We start from the raw sequence: 21,194 nt of genomic DNA on the forward strand, positions 1-21,194 counted from the left end.
TGCGGGGGCCTCATCAGTTTTCATTGACTTAATAAAAGATATAGTCAAATTGTAATAATGTTACTACTTAATATTTTAAATGTTACCGATAAAAGTAAATAAATCATAGCTTACTGAATCGTATTAATTCATAATATAATTATTAGGGCCTCCACTGTTTGGGGCCTCTGGACCGTTAAATCCGACTCTGTTTTCGAGCACTTTTGAATCGTCATTTAACAACTGTATTATGTGAAGCTAAATACAGTTCGGAAAGTAGATTACACATTATAACTTGAAGCAAGAATATATGATAGCGTTGTTTTTCGTGTTTGAATGGTGACAAGGGACGAAACAATCAAAGTCTGGGAAGTGGTGACCACCTACCACCAAGTCCGCCTATGTTCAAAAAGAGACTTATTTATGTTTATATAATTGCATCATGAACGATTATGTTATTTCAAGGTGCAGGGTTTTTTTTACCGACGCTAGATGGCGTTGTAGCTAATCAATTTCTGTACCGCTCCGATCGTTATGATGGTAAATGACTACATATATACACCGGGCTATAGAGTTTTAGTTAGTATGTCGTAAGATATAGTTTTTGTCTTGTCAAGAAATTGTCGATAATTCAAATTTAAACATATTTGTTCAGCATATAAGCGTATTTCATAGCGTACCTTGTGATTGACTGTCGAAAAATATACATTTTTGTTAGAAATTCGTGTCTTTCAAACGCGTCATCAACACATGAATAAGTCATATATGCCAAAATATCACGATAATATGACAAAATTCACAAATGTATAATACACATCCAAATGCTCGACCTTGTTATACTAACCGTACTGAAAAATCGAGTGATTTTTTTTGCTAACTGTACGATCTGTAAATATGTTTATAATGTTATACTTGTGTATTTGAAAATATATATTATATAATCTTATATTATATTTAGGTTCGAAGCTTAACATATAATAATTTTAAATACATTTTTTTTAAATGCATCATAAAATAAATCAACTACCCAACTCACGTACATCCGATCATAACTTTTCTTTATTTACAGGGTGTTTTTTTTTATCTATTTATTTTATGAACATTAACATTATCGACACAGCAATTAAACGCTTCTAATTCAAGAGCATTTCATAATTACCCTGGTCCAGGATAAAAGTTTACATTTTATCCGTATTTACAATCGAGTTTGTACAGTGTAGGGTTAAGAAAAATAAATTAGTAAAGGTGTTGCCATGTAATCCCATCCTTGCACTGTTTATTTTTTTATCCTAGCAACTCTTTGGTATGATTTTTATTTAATTGTGATTGTCTTTTTTTTTAATGAATGACTAAAGTCCATCTGTCAATGCCTTTAAGCTTTGCATGGGTATAATTATTAAAAAAAATAAAATAAAGCTATACTGTACATTCTCGAGCTTACCAGGTTGAATTGTTTTGCTTTTTGCACTTCATAATTTCACTGCAACCTGAATTACTAACCCCTTAAATAATTATCCTCGTTTTTTTTAACTGGCAACATTTTACTAATTGTTATATTTCTTTTCCCTACACGGTGATCTCCGCGGCGTTGCAAACGTGCTATTGTTGGATAATCGACTCTGTGACGTGCGTCAGTGGGTACAAGATGGCTCGCCGGCTCATTCGAGCACGCCCGTCAAAATAGACACGCTACAGTTTGTGCCCAAGAACACGAATCCTAAGGAATTCAAGAAATTGCAACAGCAGGTTAGTTGTTTTGTTGTTCTATCGCTTGTAGGAGTGTTGGGGGGGGGGGGGTCGTGTAACAAAAATCATAATTATTATTTAATATATTTCTAACATATTTACTGACTACCTTTTAAGTTACTAATGAGACGATATCTGATACCTAAGGGTTCGAATTAAGCTCGAATTTAAATTGTTTTTTTTTTGAATAAATAATTTCGTGTTGGTTGAAGGACAATATCGTTTGAGCCTAGAGGTATGAAAATCACTTCTACCTGTTATTTTTTCTTGTTATATTAAGAGTGAAAAATGTTGGCAAATGTCTCACTTCTGAGTCTTCTTCTCGGCTTTTTTCTACTATTATATACATGTATTATAGATGGAAATTTTCCTCTTGAAACACTCTGTGTATTAATGAGAACCGCATAAAAATCGGCTACGTGTTTTAAAAGATCTGAGCGTACAGATGGGAAGCGACTTTGTTTGATCAAAATCAAAATAAACTTTATTCAAGTAGGCTTTTTAAAGCACTCTTGAATCGTCATTTTACAATTAAGTGGAGCTATCACCTTAGCTACAAGCTTTGGAGCTCTTCCACCACACTGGTCCAATGGCCCTATGTTTCAGGATGTTTTCCTTCACCCCAAATTCCGTGGTGATATGGACATCATCGGCAAAACATCTTTATTCGTTATAAAGCTCATAGTGTGTACATGCTATTGTACTACAATAATACCTAAGCTTCCAGTTACAATTTCGAAACGTATCTACTTATATTATATACTACATATTCCGAAACGCGCTGCGTTTACTAGTACGAGTTTTATGTGTATTGGTTTAGTATTTTTCATAGACTACATTATAATAATAAATAATTATGATTCTTGTTACTGTATTAATTAGAGAGATATACCTTCGTTGATATATATGTATGTTGATTTTGTATATGTTTAATGTAGCTCATTGCTTACCAAATAATACCTGGTCATATTCAATTTTATTATGTCGTTTTTTGAAATAAAATCAGATTAAAGACAACCGCCGCGCCGACAAAATCAGCGCGGGCCCCCAGTCGCATATCCTGGAGGGCGTCACGTGGGACGAGGCCTCCAAGCTCGTAGGGGAGGACGCGGCTAACACGCACACTGGCGATCACGTGGTGAGTGAATCTTCTACCTTATTAAATATAATAATAATAGTAATTCCTATTACTTACATGACATGTTTATAACGAAACCTGCAGCAAAAACATAAAATTGTAATGGGCTTGCATTTGTATGTGTGAGTGATGATCTTTCTTACAATATGTCTTAGTGTGTATGATGGCTAAGAGTAAGGACAGCAAAAAAAGAAAAATTAATATTTGTTAAGTTTATTTTATTTAAAAGAGTAATTGATTTAACGTTGAGCGAATTTCATGAGTGAAATAGATATATAAGTTTATAGTATGATTTTACATACTTTCATAATAATAAATACTTTTGTCTCCTAAAAGATATATATGACAAAAAATGACAAGTAGTCTTTGGCAAATGCTATTACTACTAATGCGTTATTCCACATAAACACTGTTACCCCGTGAATCCAGGTGCTGATGGGTGCGGCCTCGAAGGGCATAATCCAGCGCGGCTACCAGCACAACGCGGCCGTGTACAGCGCGCCCTACGCGAGGAATCCCTTCGACCACGTGACCGACAACGAGATCGACGAGTACAAGCGCACCGTCGAGCGGAAGCAGAGACACGACTGTTAGTTCCGGTTTAATATGAAAATCCGGCTCGAAGGACCAATCGTTTTTAAGTTAATTTTAAAACAACAGCACTTGGTATTGTTGTGTTTCGGTTTGAAGGGCGGTTAATTGTAACTAGAGGCACAAGGGACGTAACATCAGTTAGTTACTAAGGTTGGTGACGCATTGGCGATGAAAGGAATAGTTAATTTCTTTTTACCATTGTCTATAAGCTGTGGTTATCACTTATCATCAGTTCATATGCTCGTTCGCTGACGTATAATATATGTTATACTGATACTAAATTTGAATAATGAAGCAGTGAAGAAGAACGTTGTTGATGTTAAGATTTATTTGTTTATAATGCCAAACTGTATATCTATCATTACAGGACGGTATCCCAATTCGATATTACAGCGCGTTAAACAAAAATATTTAAAATATCTATGTATGTTATAATATAATAGTATTAAAGCTGTTTGCTAACGTCTGTACCCGTGGTGCCGCAGACGACACGGACATGTCGGAGTCGGAGGCCGTGAGCGCGGCGCAGGTGACGTCGCCCAACACCAACACCGCGCCCTCCGACACCGAGGACGACTCGCGCGACGGTGAGCGCACACGCACACACACACACGCACACGCATACAAACACGCACACGCACACACACACGCACACGCATACAAACACGCACACGCACACACGCGCACACACATACGCACACGCACACACATACGCACACGCACACACATACGCACACGCACACACGCGCACACACTTACGCAAACGCACACACATACGCACACGCACACACATACGCACACGCACACACGCGCACGCACATACGCACACGCACACACATACGCACACGCACACACACACACACGCACAACCATACGCACACATTGGTGTGATACTCATTCGACGACCAATCAAATCATTCAAATATTTATTCAAGTAGGCTTTTGAAACGTCATATTACAGAACTACATTGAACTGTATTAACCGCTTGGTCGGAATGTAAGTGATCACTTACAAACATCTAAATGATATAAAAGAACTTTTATCGCGTTTTACAATGTCCGTTGTCATGTTTTAGGGGAAAAAAGTAGCTTATGTCCTTTTTTGGAATATTTTATACATATATTGGGGGATAAAATAAAGGATCATAGTAGGCAGTAGCTCTAATCTTTAATTTTAATTCAATCACAAAAATCTGTTCAATCAAAATCCTTTATTAGCGGATGCCTTCGTCATAACATCTTAATCACGCAAAATTTCAGCGCAGTTCAGTCAGTTTTGAGTTATATGTATTTATATAATATGTTACTTATAACTATACCAAACTATTTACACATAACTGTCACTGATTTCATCACGAAAATGGTCCCGAATAATATTATTATATATTGAATTGAATAAATGCTGTAACGTTTATAATGAAACATTTCCAGAACAACGCGTGCTCCGGATAGAGACAAAGCAAGTGCCAGTCCGCAGCCAACCGGAGGTCGTTCTCAGTGATGGTGAGATTTAAAAGTGTTACCATTAAAAAAAAAATTATATATCCGAGCATTTTGTCCCATTTTAGTCAATTTCGCATGACTAGATATCTCCATAACTAAATCACGGCTATGATACCCAGCTTGTTATATAAGCCGGCTAAACTTATATGAACGACAATACTAAAAAAAACTGTGGTGCAGTTATTAACGCCCGCCAATAAGGCGATATTGCTCTATTAATTAAGACACTGTAATTGTACATATTTGTTACATAATATATGAATACAAAAAAGAAAAGAAAAATAAAATACCAAAACACCAAAGAATTTTGAATTGACCGATTACAAGATTTAAAAAAAAAATTACTATAATCACCAAATAAAATGAGATATATAATCATATATATAAAAAGTTTAGCCGACCTATTTATAGTAGCTGTATAAGCCGTAGTATGATTATTTCGAAATCCTCATATACATAATGTTTGCGAGCGTTTGGAAATTATATTCTCCATTTAGATCATAACATAAAGCTATTTGACTAATTACTTTTTCTATCTTGAAAATTAACAAATTTTGCTTTCGTGGCAACCCTATTTTGCAGGGTTGTCAAAAAAAAATTTTTTTTTTGTTTTGTTTTGTTTTTTTGAATTAGTCAAGTATCCTACCTGTTCGGTATGAGTAGTGACCCTTGCTTGAGCATGTTCGTTTGTATCCCGTAGTTGACACGACGGATTTCTTGGCCATGGAGCGAGAGCACGCCGACAGGACCAGAGGTTAGTTGGGTATCGTGTAACGATCGGACAGACTTGCATCTTGTTTATGACATTTTGGTTACTTACTTGCAAATTTATTTTGTGCTTGTACAGGATTCGAACCTGCACTATTGACTCTGAAATTGCTCGGTTAAAAATGCATTTATTGTACTGATTAATGTAACAACAATAGCAGCCTATAAATTTCCCACTGGCGGAGAAGGTTTGGAACATATTGCACCACGCTGTTCCAATGCGGATTGATGGAATACACATGTGGCAGTAATTCTATGAAATTAGACACATGCAGGTTTCCTCACGATGTTTTCCGTCACCGCCGAGCGCGACATGAATTAGGAACACAAATTAGTCTGGATCGATGGCCCAGTGGTAAGAACGCGTGCACGAACCGATGATTGCGGGTTCAAACCGCAGTGGGAAGGTTACAGGCTGTAGTTGTTGTTCCAAGAAATGCCTAAGGAAACTTAAGTTACAATTATTATTACTGTAATTAATAAGTTTGCAAGTAAGTGTTGATGTGTAACGCATTTAACAGCAAGGCATTTCATGTTTCGAAACAATTTGTAACAAGTAATACATAGATGTTTTAAATAACCAATTTGTACAGAGTTACTAACTGTAAGGTCTATGCACGTGATATGTAAACGCATTCGAAACGCGCGTTTTTGTTGCGTTAATAAAGTCGGTTTTTGTTTTTGTATCAGAAAGAAATGGCTTTCAGAAATAATGCAGCTTTCTACCTTTAAAAGGTAGTTCCTGAGATAACCCCGTAAAAACAAATATACTTCTTAATTATATTAGTGTCAATTTACGCGCATCAAAACCTAATCATGTGCATAGACCCTAATATTACTAACAGTTTTTTGACTACAAAATTTAATACGTGCTCAGAACCGATTCGATCGGAGACGTTTTCGTAATAGTTTTTTAACTGTGAATCCGTTTCGATAAGATTCGAACCGAGATCCGAACCTGCTATCCGATGACGAGGTATTCCTCGACTCGACGTCCTCTGTACCGTCGGGGACGTCGTCGGTACCGATCCAGGGTCCAGTGGTAGTGCGCCAGTACACAGCTGTACAGGGTAACGTCAGGCGAGGTGAGCGTGACCCGTGAACCTGTACGGTGCGTTTCAATAGAATTCAAAAATCAAAATAAACTTTATTCAAGTGGGCTTTTTCAAGCACTTTTGAATCGTCATATAACAATTAAGTGAAGCTACCACCGGTTCGGAAAGTAGATTCTACCGAGAAGAACCGCCAAGAAAATTGGTAGTTACTGTTTTTCAACATTTAAAAAAAAGTACAGTCATGTTAGTTTATACAATTTTTTAAATTAATATTAATTCGTTGCTAGAGTTTTGGTGATCTTCTCGTTGGAAATGTTGCTGATTATTTACGTGTTTTTTTTCTTTTTAATTCATAGACTATAGATTTTGGTACGGTTAGAAAAACCACTAAACCATTCCTTTCTCATACCGTCAACATAACACACAAATATTCTTTTACAAGAGCTTTTTAAAGTCAATCGTTTCAAACGGTAACACTGGTTCCGAATTATAATTCAATAAATTCTATTTAGGTATCGATAAGAAACTATAGTTATTCTTTTTCAAGTTATATCAATTGAATATAATTAAATTAATAAAATTTATTCAGCTTGAAACGAGTACTACCTCCGCGCATTTTTCTCATCTTGAGTTGTATATGCTTCATTTTCTAAAGTTTTTTTTGGTAAATAGTGTAAATTTATGAGTCGACAAAGATAAAAATATCTGTAGAATTATAAAATACAAACAGACAATATTATCTCGATCTTTAATAGGAAAACAAATAATATTTCTTTGTAATACTATTCACTAATTAAAATCGTTTCTAAATATATTTCTAAAGTATCGATATTGAAGATTAGAAAAATCTCGAATATAGTTCAAATCAATTCAGGTTAGTTAAATTACTGTATAATTAGCGTTGTATTGATATGTGATTGGCAACATTTCCTGTTATTTTTGGCGCGAAAACATCTACCAAGATTTGTTATCATTTTTTCCCGTTAACTTTTCGTTCAATTCTATTGAAACGTACTAATTAGTGCTTGTATGTCTGTGTGGGGTTTTGTAGGGCTTTATGTATCGTTTTAGTTGGAGTGACTGATGATCTGTTTGATGCGTGAAAGGTTTTAAAATAAGGGGGGAGGGGGTAAAGTATATGTCCCAAAATTGACAAGTTTTGGATGAAGTGAGATGATTAGTTAATATAAAGAAAACTAGGCCTTATTCGCCAGTTGTTACAGTCGATATTGGTTTGCAATTAAATCGTGATGATTTAGGGGATGACTGTCAGTTCTACTGCAAATCATGCGACACCGACTTGGAGTCCTTTGCTTCAAAAACTGATTTTTTTGTTAAGAATAGTACTATACATAATAATTCTCCTAGAATTTCTTGGTGGTAGGGGTTTGTGCAAGCCCGTCTGGTTAAGGTACCACCCACTCATCAGTTATTCTACCGCCAAATAACAGTACTCAGTATTGTTGTGTTCCGGTTTGAAGGGATAGTGAGCCAGTGTAACTACAGGCACAAGGGACATGACATCTTAGTTCCCTGTTTCTTTAGGTTGGTGGCACATTGACGATGTAAGGAATAGTTAATATTTCTTACAGCGTCATTGTCTATGGGTGATACGACCGGGTGATATGACCACTTTCCAGAATAAAGAATTGACGTATGATATTTATGCCCAGCAGTGGGCCGATACGAGCTATAAATAAGTGTGAATGATAAATTGAACGTAAGAGTGATCGAATGTGACGTTTTGTTTCCGAATAGAAATGTCTTGTCTTCGCTAGCTTTGGTATTTGAGTCTTTATAGCTTAGTATTTAAGGTTCATTATCCATCGTTGATTTATGTAGACGTTGGTGTCATATGACGTCACGAGCTCCATTATCAGGCTTGTTATTGTGTCATTCATTGATTCATTGCGTTCAGTTTCGGATCTCATTAGTTCATTCTCGTTCATTTGTCTGTTTTAAATTGTGGTCTGAAAACTCATTATACATTTTAACCATTCGCCTAATCACTAACGTTGGTTAAATGATTCTTCACTAACAGGTACAAAGGTAATAGAAGCTAATAATGAAGCTTTGTCATCGTACAAGCGCTCCCTCCACCGATACCCCAGAAATCCTAATTTCTCCAATGTAAAACAATGTTACGAACCAAACAAACGGCCAAAGTGCAAAGTTAGCCTTAATTCGAAGTTAGTAGCAAGCAACGAATTAGTTTTGTACAATGCAGGTAATGTTAGTAGTCGTTCCAGTCTTTATTCTGTACCGTCTATAGAGTGGGATCATTGCAAATACGACTATCCCTTACGCACGCGTTCTCTCCCGCGCCAGAGAAAAAGAGGTGCAAGTAGATTATACAGGACAAGATCTCATAGCGGTTTCATTAATTCGTACATAAAAGATCCCGAACCAATCCATTATCACGTCCCCAAGTGTAATTCTTGTGGTACAATCGTCAATTGTTTCTCGAAAGCGGATGCTAAAAATAAATACGGTTCCGTATATTTCTCCGTCGATAATATATCGCAGAAATGTATAGATGAAGTTGAGTTTAATGTAGTTAAAGTAGAAGAAACCGTATTACCAGTGTATAAGGTCGCAAATCAAACGGAATTCGTTGAGAGTCAAGAGTTCAATGAAGATAATTATCTCGGTGAAATCGGTAATGCGTTTCCATCTGATGATAATGCGGAGAAAGATACGAATGTAAAAAGCGATGATAATGATTCAGAAAAGAAACTTGACAGTGAAGTTAATGATTGTGACGTAAAGCAAGAAAATGTTTACAGAGCTGAGTATGGAAACGTTATAGATGAAAACGATCAGCTGCTTAATATAACTTTAGATTCAGCTGACGGCGAATATCACAGTTTCACAGAAGACATGGACTTCGCTGAAGTCGATTACGAGAGTCCAGTAAAAGACCTTGTAGGAAAAGATATACGAGACTATTCGGTACCTATAGACCTGTACTGCGAAGATTACACGAAGAAAGACGTCAGTCCGACGAAATCACCTCAGAAGAGAAAGGATTTGATCAAAACGAACGTTCTAGAACCGATTTTGGAAGAATCCAAGAGTTCTTATGACGATTCAACTCAAGATAAAGTTGATAAGAAAGAAGAATGTTCAACAGTTAATCTTGAAATTCTAACTGCGACAGCTGATAATACTGAAATTATTCCAGATGATACGAGCAAAGAACTAAATACAGAAACACATGAAATAAAGTCTGTAAATGACGTTGATGCGCCATTTATATGTTCTCGAAACGATCGCTACAGTTCATTAAGTGGAAGTGGGAATGGAGCTAGTTTCGATTCGACCGGTGAATTCGAAAAGTACGAAACAGTAGCTGATATCATTACAACTATTCTATATAAAATAGACTTGAAAGTTGAAGAAGTTGAGGTTAAAAGTGAATCATATGCACAGAATAGTCTGCAATCTATTTCTGAAGTTAAATGTGAAGACAATGATAACACAGGCAGTTTTTCGATCACACAAATTGTAAAGAGCATCGAATTAAACGTAAATTTGAGCGTGTCAACAGCAACTGAAGCGAGCGATGTGGATATTAATGAGTCCAGTAAAGTAGTGGAAGCTGTAATATACTTTATTTTCAATATAGCATTCCATATATGTAGCAATAAAGAGAAGAATATCACGAAAAAGGCGAACAAGAAAGTCGTTACCGTCGTGGATTTTGAAGACATTATTTATACGACTTCATTAGACTGGTTGTACTTTAATGATAATTGTTATAAACATTTACGTGAAAGTGTTGATGAGATAATAAAACATGAAAATGATATTGAACTATCCAAACGTAATAATGAATTTGATAATGATATTTGTGCTGATGAAACTGATAACAGTCTTGATAATGAAGCTAGTAAGTTAACGGTTGATGATTGTGAGGATATTATTTACACGACTTCAATGAAATGGCTGTATTCGGATAGTGAACATGATAAATATTCACAAGGAAATAATAAAACAAAACAGGAGCCAAATTATCCCACAAATGTAATCGATACTGTAGTAGAAGATATTGAAGATAAGAATAGTCTTGATACAGAGTTTGATTGTAGAAGCACAGTCGATTTAAGTTTGAACAGCGATAATACAACAAACGATCAAAACGTAGCATTCATAAACGACAGTCAAGAAGTATCTCTGACGTATTACAATATGTGTAAAGAGTTGAGCGAATCGAGAGCCGATATCGATGATGAGACAATCGAAATCGCAAATGAAATATTAAATCGATTAATCGACAGATCGTTGGTAAACGAATTGAAATCGTTTAACGAAACGTACACAGTCGAACGAGAACAGATGAATACGGCTTTCGTTGCTGATGAATTTTATAGATCGTCATCACCTCATCGAGACGTTTTCGAACTGTGCAACGAATCGCCAATAAGACACACAGATTCCTTCACAGCTGATGACCTGAGTCTGCTGTACGACAAAGATGACGCCATATTAGGATCTCCGTTCGTAAGAGCGGCGAATGTAATCGCGATGTCGCAAACGGTTCACAAAGGAGGTATCAAGTATTGGGTCTCGTTTGACGAATCGTTGCCAAGAGAGAGGCGTTACGCAAAGTGCGTTTCAAAGCTGAGTGACAATCAGACGCCTAGCTTTCTCGTTATAGATTTTGATGATAGGGATAAATTAAATGTATCCCGGGAACAAGCCTACGTTGATTCTAAAGACAATGAAACATTCACAACGGAATCGGCTTCTAGTTATAATACATGTGATTCTGAAATCAATTCGAGATTAGAAGTTAGTGATAGAAAGGATGTACTTGTGTACAACAGGGATGTGAACAGATTACACACAACATGGCCGCCTTACGAGCACACCTTGTATTATAGGATTATATCTAGATTTAAACTATCACAGAGCTTAGATTTTAGTTAATAATAATACGAAAAAAATTATACAAAATGCAAGCAAATATGTTGTCAGTCAAATAGCCTTTTAGTAGTAACACGGTTAGTACAATGGTTCGTTTGTTGGTTTGTATGTATTTTTTATTTTTTGTAAGTATTGTCTTAGTTGTGTTTTATATACTTGGAAAGTGTTTTTTTTTTATTTTAACAATTTTTATATTATCTGTTCATTAACATATTTTTTTCCTTTAATTGTAAAAAGTTTTTTAACCAATCTTAGCTCATTAAAGCCCAGATCAGTTTAGCTTACGTATGTAATTACTGGCGTGTAATTAATTAGTATAGTACGACACAACTTAGATGTAGCATCGGCAAATTTAATAAAGCCGATTACTGTCGATTCACACAACCAATAAAAACAGCTCCCTATCGCGCCGTTTGACGCTATTCGTCGCTATAGATTCCCGCTTCAGTTCAACCCGAGAAAGCTAGTGCATGTAAATCAACGGTCATATGATGTTACAAGTTATTACGTTTGCGTGAAGATCATATTCACATAGGAAATAAATATTGATAATTTGGGATAGCGTACTCATTTCGGATGTGATCGGTTTTACGAATATTGCCGATGTTACAACCAAGTTGTGTTGACTATACTTAATCAGCAATTTAATCCTTTTGATTTACGCTTCGTTTGATGACGTAAGCAAAACTATTCGTTACATACATACAAAACGGGGTAATCTCACGTTTTATTAATAATAAGGTTTATATTATTGTAACATATTAACTAACAATATTTATAAATGTTTTTAACATTTTAACGGAGTTGCTAGCTCTTTCCTTAAAACTTTGGGTTTCAAATGGAAAAATTTAACAATAAAATTGAATTGATTTGTTATGAAGTTTTGATGGGAAAGAGAGCATTACTAAAAGCCATAAATATATATTGCATGAAATATTTTTTTGCATATGGCAACACTGATTTGATGTATGTTTTGTAATATTCATGTTCATAGCGCTATGTTGGTGGAGGTTGGGTTATATGTCCTCTGTATATTATAATTCTGCCTTCGCTGAAACAGAATAGAATGTGAGATATATTTGCATTGGTCTATTGTAAACATGCTGTATAATTACGAATGGGATTAGAAGCGCTTATGTAACAAGTTCGATCTGACACCTTGGGCTATTAATGACCCATAGCACGAGCTTTAAGCTTAATTGGAGGGGTAAATGAGCATACTAGTTATATATAATAATCTTATACAGCGTGTTTGAATTCAGTCAAATATTTGTCGCATTTTATTTTCTTATGCCAGATTAAATATATTTTAATTAAAATTCATTTAATGTTTTTGTGTTCGCACGCTTGCTTGTGTTGCTATTATAAATAATTAAACGATGTTTTTAATATCTTGTTTGATTTTTGACGTGTGTTATGCTTTCTATTTTTAATTTTTTTTTTTTGTCACAATGTATAGTTGTCTGCACAGATTTTAGATGTTTTGATGGTTTATATGTGGATAGCTTGTTATGGTATATATGTTGGTATCGCGCTCACGTAAGGTTAAATATATTAATTTAAAAAAAACATAAGATTACTATTTAAAAAGTTCTTTGAAACATTTCTTAAGATCTCTTAGGTCGGAATCAGTGATTTGATCATTTTCTGGTCCAAGATTTTGGAAAATTTGGAAAACTGTCGATCTTTTAACAAAACCAATTCGACAATAATATAGTCCAGGGCCCGGATTTATATAACTTTTTTTTATATTATTTTGGACATATGCTCAGAATGGAAAACAATTAGAGCTTGTTCCAACATGTTACTTTATTGCCGATGTTATATACATGGAGAAAAGTGATGTCTCAATTTAATCTGAAAAATCGTATTGAGGTAATATTAGAGTGCTTTGGATGTAAATAATCTTTATCAAAGATAACAAATTGTCATGAAATTACTAAAGTTCAATTTGTGTGTATTTGTGTGTTCCGCAATTAATAAGCAACATGACGTTTTAACACTAATATCTACGAAATAAATCTCTACATATGTTTTAAAGGAGAGGAAGTATTTGCCCACTTGTGGGACACTAACGAGGTGTTACGTTTTTTGACGTCTAAAACGCATCAGCACTTTGGTGAATGTTTTACAATATTAACGAGCTTCCACGGCATGGCAATGTTAGTCTTATTGCTATGGGCATAAAGATCAATTTCGGTTGCAATATTATCACGCATGTTCAGCTTATGGTTGGTTACGGAAAAGAAGCCTTGTGCTGATAACGATTAAGGGTGAGTTTGCTTTGCATTGCACTGTTTGCTATATTGTACAGTTTATTTATGTTTAATATATTATAACAGGGTTAATTTATGTATATTAGTCCAAATTCAAAATCAGTAACTAAATTTCTTTTAAAGAAACTTGTCCCACACAAAAATCAGAACGTGTGGATACCCCACAACCTATCATTCGCTGTGAAACGTTGAGGGTATCCATAATTGTGTTAATTTTGTGGAATAGTATTGTTTGAAATGCAAATATCCAGTCCAGTTTTTGTTGTTGGCTATTATATATATAAATAACCCTGTATGTAAATAATATATGCTTTTCTATATGTTTACTATCTGCTAAGTTAATTATTTGTATCTATTATTATTGACTTGGAAATATATAAATATCTTAATTAATTGTCTGAATGCTAAGTGTGGAAAAAGATATTTTAAATTGCAACATACTTATATATATGTTATTAACATAAGGTTGTGGTATAATACTATTGTATATTTCTTGTATATATTTAATTAAATCATATTTCTTATTTAATTTGACAGTGTATTTGAAAATTATATCCAAAAGTTACGACATAGTAGACTGATCTTGTGTATACATGGCTTAATACTTTCATGAGTTAAGGGGTGGAGTACACTATCTCATCAGCCTAATGATTGAAAGGATGAGCCAGTGTCAATGATAGTGTGTTACCATGACAACCGAAAGTATTTGTAGATGACTTTTAGAGAGTCGTACCTCCGTCCATTAATTAAATGTAAAGTAAAGTAAAGTAAAGTAACAGCCTGTAAATTTTCCACTGCTGGGATAAGGCCTCCTCTTCCATTAAGGAGAGGGTTTGGGAACATATTCCAATGCGGGTAGGTGGAATGCACATGTGTCAGAATTTCGATGAAATTAGACACATGCAGGTTTCGTCACGATGTTTTCCTTCACCGCCGAGCACGAGATGAATTATAAAGACAAATTAAGCACATGAATCAGGTGTGCTTACCTGGGTTTAAACCCGCAATCACCGGTTAAGATGCACGCGTTCTAACCACTGGGCCATATCTTAATTATAAATAATAATTATTAATAACATGAATGTCAGAGTTTTTTCTATGTCGTTGCTTTTGGTACAATATTGTTTTATTTGTATTGTCTATGATTAATATAAATATTGATTTATTTCGTTTGTGTTTCAGGCGAACATACCGTCAACGGTGACCACTCCGACGCCCATCAGAGCACTTTCTCCCACAGCAGTAAAGAGGTAATGTACAATTTAGGATTAATGCAAATCTACCCTCAAAAAAATAAAGCTCTTTTTAGGAGGGTTATCACACCTAGGATTTGCCATCACTTTTGCACTGAATCTCAAGAGAAGATTTGGTCTCTACTCAGTACTAACTATTTACTATATGTTATGTATTTTTATTCAATTTGAGGTTATGTAAATAACTTTTGACGACCACCGTGGTCGAGGAGTGTGTACACCGGTTCTCATTGGTACACCACTCCGAGGTGCCGGATTCGTTTCCCAGCTGAGACAATACAAAAAAAGTTAATTAGTTTTCTATGTTGTATTGGGTCTGCGTGTTTATCCATAACACAAGTGCTTTAGCTACTCACATTGGGATTAGAGTAATGTATGTGATGTTGTCCAATATTTATTTATTTATGAATCTCGTAATACTTCTCAGGGCTCACCGTCCAAGGAGGTATCAACGGAGGAGTCTCCCAAGAAGGATAAGAAGAAGAAGAAGGGTCTCAGGACGCCCTCCTTCCTCAAGAAGAAGAAGGAGAAGAAGAAGGACAAGTCCAGCACGCCCCAGCCCGCCTAGAGGTAACAGACTCAGGCTCAACATTAATTCAAACAGTTTCTAGGTAATTGAAAATCGTTAACCCTTAATCGGGCACATGGAACTATTATCCCACTCTCCTAAACTAACTAGCCAAATTCCCCAATATTTAAAATGGCTACCTTTTGCTTATATTATTTACACAAAAAATATCTTAGATAAATATAGAATTATTTTACTGGTATTTAGCTTTCAAATGTCAACGTCAGAATCATGACCCAAGAACATATACTTAAGCTATGAAAAACTGAATTTTTGTATTTTTTTCCTGTCCTATTAAGAGTTAATCGCTGCACGAAAAGTTACACTTAGAAATATATTTACGCAGTATTGCTTGCTACAAAGAGAAGTATAGTACGACACATCTTAGATGTAGCATCGGCAAATTCAATAAAACCGATGACTGCCGATTCACTCGACCAATAGAAACAGCTCCCTATCGCGCCATTCGACGCTATTCGACGCTATAGATTCCCGCGTCAGTTCAACCCGAGACATCCAGTGCGTGTAAATCGACGCGTCAAATTGACGAATATAATATATTAGGTCATATGATATTGCAAGTTATTACGTTTGTGTAAAGATCATATTCACATGAGAAATAAATATTGATAATTTGGGATAGCGTACTTAATTCAGATGTGATTGGTTTTACGAATTTTGCCGATGTAATCTAAGTTGTGTCGTGCTATATAAAAGTAGTTGTTTTATTATCAACATAAATAAAATTGTCTAATGATGTTTTTCTTGTTCACAGATAAAACTCAGAAACAACACTGCCATCATGCTTTCAAAATAATTGTAATTTAAGGGTTCCAAATTCTACGCAATGATTGTCGCTTTTTAAATTGTTTCTGTAAAAATATGTTAAAAAATGTTCGCGTGTAACCCACCTCGTTGAATGTTGCCAGGTCACGGATAGATGGCGCTCAGTGCCTCGCTTGAGCATCGCCCGGCTGAGCCAATGCTCAGTCCTGAGCGTTTAGTGTTAGGGAGTAGATTCAGACAAATTATTATTTATTCGAAGGTAAATTTTAAAACGTAACGCTATTTCTTCTAACGACTTGCCAGACGTCTTTAGCACGTTGATATTTTTAAAATTTTCTTTTTTTTTTTTTTAATTTTACCTTTTTTCCGACTTGTACGCGAGTTTTGAACGGAAATGTTGCTATTGATTCGTAACGATATTAATCTTATTATTCAAATATGGCAACTATTCCTTAGGATTCAATGAATTAAAAAAAAAAGTAATAATTAATGTTTTTAATAAATACTAGATTATGGAGTGCTCAAGTAATTCTTATGATAGTATTTTTAACTGGCAACATTTTCGCTCAAAACACACGTACGGTGTTTGGTGCATTCTATTCGTATAATTGTATTTTTTATAATGGCATGTAATGCTTTCCATGTTAGGGTGAATACCCGCGCCATTCGTGCTTTTATAATATAATTAAATGAAAATAACCGCTTACACGAAAAGCCCGCCAATATAACGAGCACAGATAACAACATGGCGGCTTTGTGTTCGGTAAATATTATTAATAAAAATGAAATATAATATATAGCACTATCGATGTAAACTTAAGAATTTATCGGCTAGCCTACGTTTGTAGATTTTTTAAATTATTATTTTTATTTTCTTTCGAAATTGATGGGACGCAACGCGGTGTATTCAAATATGGCGGCGGAACATTACGCAATTATTCCCGCGTTTTACACAAACATACCTCATGTCTGCCATAATTATTGAATAATCCGCCTTCTCGCAAACCGCCAACGAATACACCCGATACCGTCTTATTAATAATTCTTACAGAACTAAAGTCTATATAAATATCACAGGTAATAAATTTGTAGAGAGAATAATTCAATAATACATTTTTCTTTTTATTAATAGGACGGTAAAAGTACACATTTTTTTATTTTAGATATAAGGCCCAGTTTAAATGAAATTTTATTTTTAATACTATTTTTTATTTTATTTTATTTTTTATTAAGGGCCTTATCAATTTGACATTACCTAGAGGATGTCTAGAGTTGTTAAAATGACAAGTTGATTTTTTTTATTGATACGTTAAATGGAATGTTTCGAACGACCGCGCATTTGCGACCTTTGTCTGTTCCAAGCATTCTATATTAAAAAAGAATAATTTTTAAGAATGTAATTTGTATCTTTGAAATTATGACACCGGCATTCTATGCAACTTTTTGTGTATTTGTAATGAAATAAATTATTAGTTTTAACTTTGGGACTTTTTTTTCACCTCCACAGTGTTGCCAGATTACCTGGTTTAGTTTTAAGTTTTTAGCTTAAAAGAGTTTATTTGTATCATGTATTTTTTTATTTCTACAATATATGCTGTTTGAAAGTTTATTACGGACTTTCGTGTTTTATTTTAACCCGTTCATTTAACCTGAGTTTTTTCTTATTTTGAATATATTTTACCGCCTAATGCATTAATACAATGTAGCGTAATTATTAAAAAAAAAGCGCTATGGTTTATTTTTGGCGGGAAATTTGACTTTTGTTTTCAGAATTCTAGAAAATATGTCTTTCAATTTTTAATTTATATTATTGTTAATTGTTATTATTATATAATAGTTATTAGTATATTCATTAAAAAGAGGCATTTTCACTTTTGTTCTATAAGATATAATTATTACATACGATTTTTTTTTTAATTGACATTTGTCAAAAATTTTAATAGAAGACATATCTGACGTTTATTTTTTGACTCTGCTGACGGGAACAGAACATTTTTATAACAGATCTGTCAAGAAAAAATTGCTTGTGAAATTTTAATGATATAGTCAGACAATGAATATAATATGACTCGATATGGAGACTGCTACTGAAATTTGGAGATTAAAGGTAAAAGCTACATAACATTTTGTATTAAGGGATTGCTAAACGGTTATTAAAATAATGATCAATTTGTTTGCTAAATAGTTTTTTAAAGTATTGATATTTATCAAACCGTTATAAGACCTATTTGTACATATCGAGGCTTGGACATACAATACATTGGTAGAAAAAGCATATTATTCGATACAAGATTTTATAGATGATAAAAAAGCGTGGAATTAATACCTGTTGACTTCCAAGCATGATATATTAATTTAAATACTTTTGTTTAACTAACATGACTTTGTATTTTTTAAATGTTAAAAAAGAGTAACTACTGAGTTTCTTGCCGGTTCTTCTCGGTAGAATCTACTTTCCGAACCGGTGGTAGCTATTTAATTGTAAAATGACAATTCAAAAGTGCTTGTAAAAGCCTACTTGAATTAAGTTTATTTTGATTTGATTTGTATAATGCCTCACCAACAAGTAAAACGCCGCAACAAAATTAGATCGATGGTGGGTCTTAATTATTAATAATGCTTATAAATGTTTAAAGGTAATTTATTAAACAATCGTATTCATACTGAGATACATTGTAGTTTAATTAGACAACAGTTCAACGTCTTAATCAAGCTTCTTCATCAAATCTTCATTAATCAAGCTTTGTATTATTTACAGTTACAGTTGTTTACACGAAAACACAAAGATACTGAAGAAACGAGAAAGAAATCAAATGCTAATGTCGAGGTTACCGAGACGAAAACCGCGAAGAAAATTTCGTGTACCTCGTGCCGGTACGTCAAATCCAAAACGTGCGGCAGTACAGACCCGGGGCTGACGTGCAAGAGGCCGCCTCCGATCCCCGAACAGTCCTTCGACAGCCTCAAAAACATCCTCGGCGAGGACTGTTCCAACTGTTGCGGTACCGTTGTGGAATTCTTCAAGGAAGCCCTCAAAACTATTCAGGGGTACCCCAAAACTCGGGTGTGTGAAGTCCTCTCTGATATGAGCGATTACCTCATCGCGATAGCCGGCGATTGCGTTCTGTTGTTGAGGCGATGTTTTCAATATTTGATGTCCAATAAATGATCGTTTTTTTTTATTTTTGTACTGTTTTATTTTAGTAGTGAAATGTCTGTTATATTTAACACGTTTTTTTATTTGGTGGAGCTCGATATTTCGACATTATTTACGATTTTCACGATTCTAGTGGACATATTCCGTTTTAAATAGTTGTAGTACTCAAAATAACCATATTCATAAAAAAATAATCTTTAAATATGTAGTGGTTGCCAGCGGCTACTCTCGCGTTTTGTGGGGTTGGTAAGACAAAAAACGTAATCTATGTCCTTTCTTAAAGTAAAAGTTTGCTTCACGTCAAATTTCCGGAACTTGTGTTCATTGGTTTGGTCTTAAAAGAGCGACTGACAGATACACAGACAGAATCACTTTCACATGTATAATATAATATTAATATAGATTTCACAGTGCTCGAGAAGTTTAGTTAGGTTTGAGTCTATGGCGGAGGATTCTGTAGTCAGGAAGTAGTGTTATTAGTTTTAAACAAGACAATAACTCAATAGTGATTTTTACTAATATTATAAATGCGAAAGTAACTTTTTTTATGAATCTCTGCCGCAGGCAACGATTTTTACTCACTAAAATTATTTTTTGTTAAATTGTAACAATTTAATAAATTTCAATCAAGATTCTTTTTAATTTTTTGCATATTTATGCTTTTCAAAATAAAACCATAGCGGATCTTTTATGTGAAGCTATCGTCTCATACTCAACAACAACAACAACAAAAGCCTGTAAATTCCCACTGCTGGGCTAAAGGCCTCTTCTCCCTTTGAGGAGAAGGTCTGGAACATATTTCACCACGCTGTTCCAATGCACCCGCATTACATTATGGTGGAATACACATGTGGCAGGATTTCTATGAAATTTGTCACATGCAGGTTTCCTCACGAGGTTTTCCTTCACCGCTGAGCACGAAATGAATTATAAAGACAAATTAAGCACATGAATCAGCGGTGCTTGCCTGGGTTTGAATCCGCAATCATCGGTTAAGATGCACGCGTTCTAACCACTGGGCCATCTCGACTCATATACTCACTGGGATAAAAATCGGCTTACGCTATACTATACTTATTATTAAATGTTGGTTTTAAATTCTCACTTTTAGATTCGATATATTATAAAATGTAGGATTGAGTATTCACTATTGATGTCCTCCTAATCACCTCTCCACCCCTTATCTTTATACTTGAGAACCAAGATCAAGTTTGAAAATAGTTTTCCTTTTTAAAATATAACTTTAATCTAATATAAATAAGGATAAAGAGGGTAAATTATAATTGTATAATAAAAAAGAGATCGCTCAATTCATTTTTTATCATTTTTCTTTATCCTGTTAAAAACACATTTATTAAGTTTATATAAAAATTCATTGACTAACCCTGAATTCCGAGGTAAAAAGCTGAAAACGCTCCACTAGCTTCTATTGGACTGGCTCT

General features: G+C 34.5%; 2 protein-coding genes across 9 annotated transcripts in view; both read left to right on the forward strand.

Moving 5' to 3' along the window:
- Positions 1-18,075, forward strand: part of LOC124541461 (protein hu-li tai shao) — a 110,551-nt gene extending 92,476 nt beyond the window's left edge. For 2 of the 8 annotated variants that reach the window (XM_047119364.1, XM_047119366.1), the window contains 10 exons: positions 1,615-1,725; positions 2,732-2,863; positions 3,293-3,452; positions 3,943-4,044; positions 4,889-4,960; positions 5,661-5,714; positions 6,667-6,813; positions 15,171-15,238; positions 15,669-15,811; positions 16,585-18,075. In XM_047119364.1, the coding sequence (XP_046975320.1) occupies positions 1,615-1,725; positions 2,732-2,863; positions 3,293-3,452; positions 3,943-4,044; positions 4,889-4,960; positions 5,661-5,714; positions 6,667-6,813; positions 15,171-15,238; positions 15,669-15,809 (987 nt within the window). In that variant the 3' untranslated portion in view covers positions 15,810-15,811; positions 16,585-18,075. Of the gene's footprint in view, positions 1-1,614; positions 1,726-2,731; positions 2,864-3,292; positions 3,453-3,942; positions 4,045-4,888; positions 4,961-5,660; positions 5,715-6,666; positions 6,814-15,170; positions 15,239-15,668; positions 15,853-16,584 lie in introns of all 8 variants that reach the window. The other 6 variants (XM_047119369.1, XM_047119371.1, XM_047119365.1 and 3 more) reach the window with 5 other exon arrangements.
- Positions 18,076-18,570: 495 nt separating this feature from the next.
- Positions 18,571-19,775, forward strand: LOC124541683. The gene is made up of 2 exons (XM_047119610.1): positions 18,571-18,702; positions 19,354-19,775. The coding sequence occupies exons 1-2, from the start codon at positions 18,670-18,672 to the stop codon at positions 19,762-19,764; spliced, it is 444 nt and encodes a 147-aa protein (XP_046975566.1). The 5' UTR covers positions 18,571-18,669; the 3' UTR covers positions 19,765-19,775.
- Positions 19,776-21,194: the final 1,419 nt, after the last annotated feature.

Source organism: Vanessa cardui, chromosome 28 (assembly GCF_905220365.1).
Source record: "Vanessa cardui chromosome 28, ilVanCard2.1, whole genome shotgun sequence".
Classification (NCBI taxonomy): domain Eukaryota; kingdom Metazoa; phylum Arthropoda; class Insecta; order Lepidoptera; family Nymphalidae; genus Vanessa; species Vanessa cardui.

What these genes read in the sequence shown, in the direction of transcription:
- LOC124541683 (XM_047119610.1), top strand. Translation starts at nt 18,670, where the DNA reads ATGGAGACTGCTACTGAAATTTGGAGATTAAAG. An exon ending in CTGAAATTTGGAGATTAAAG is followed by an intron (nt 18,703 to 19,353) that starts GTAAAAGCTACA and finishes TATTATTTACAG; the next exon opens with TTACAGTTGTTTACACGAAA.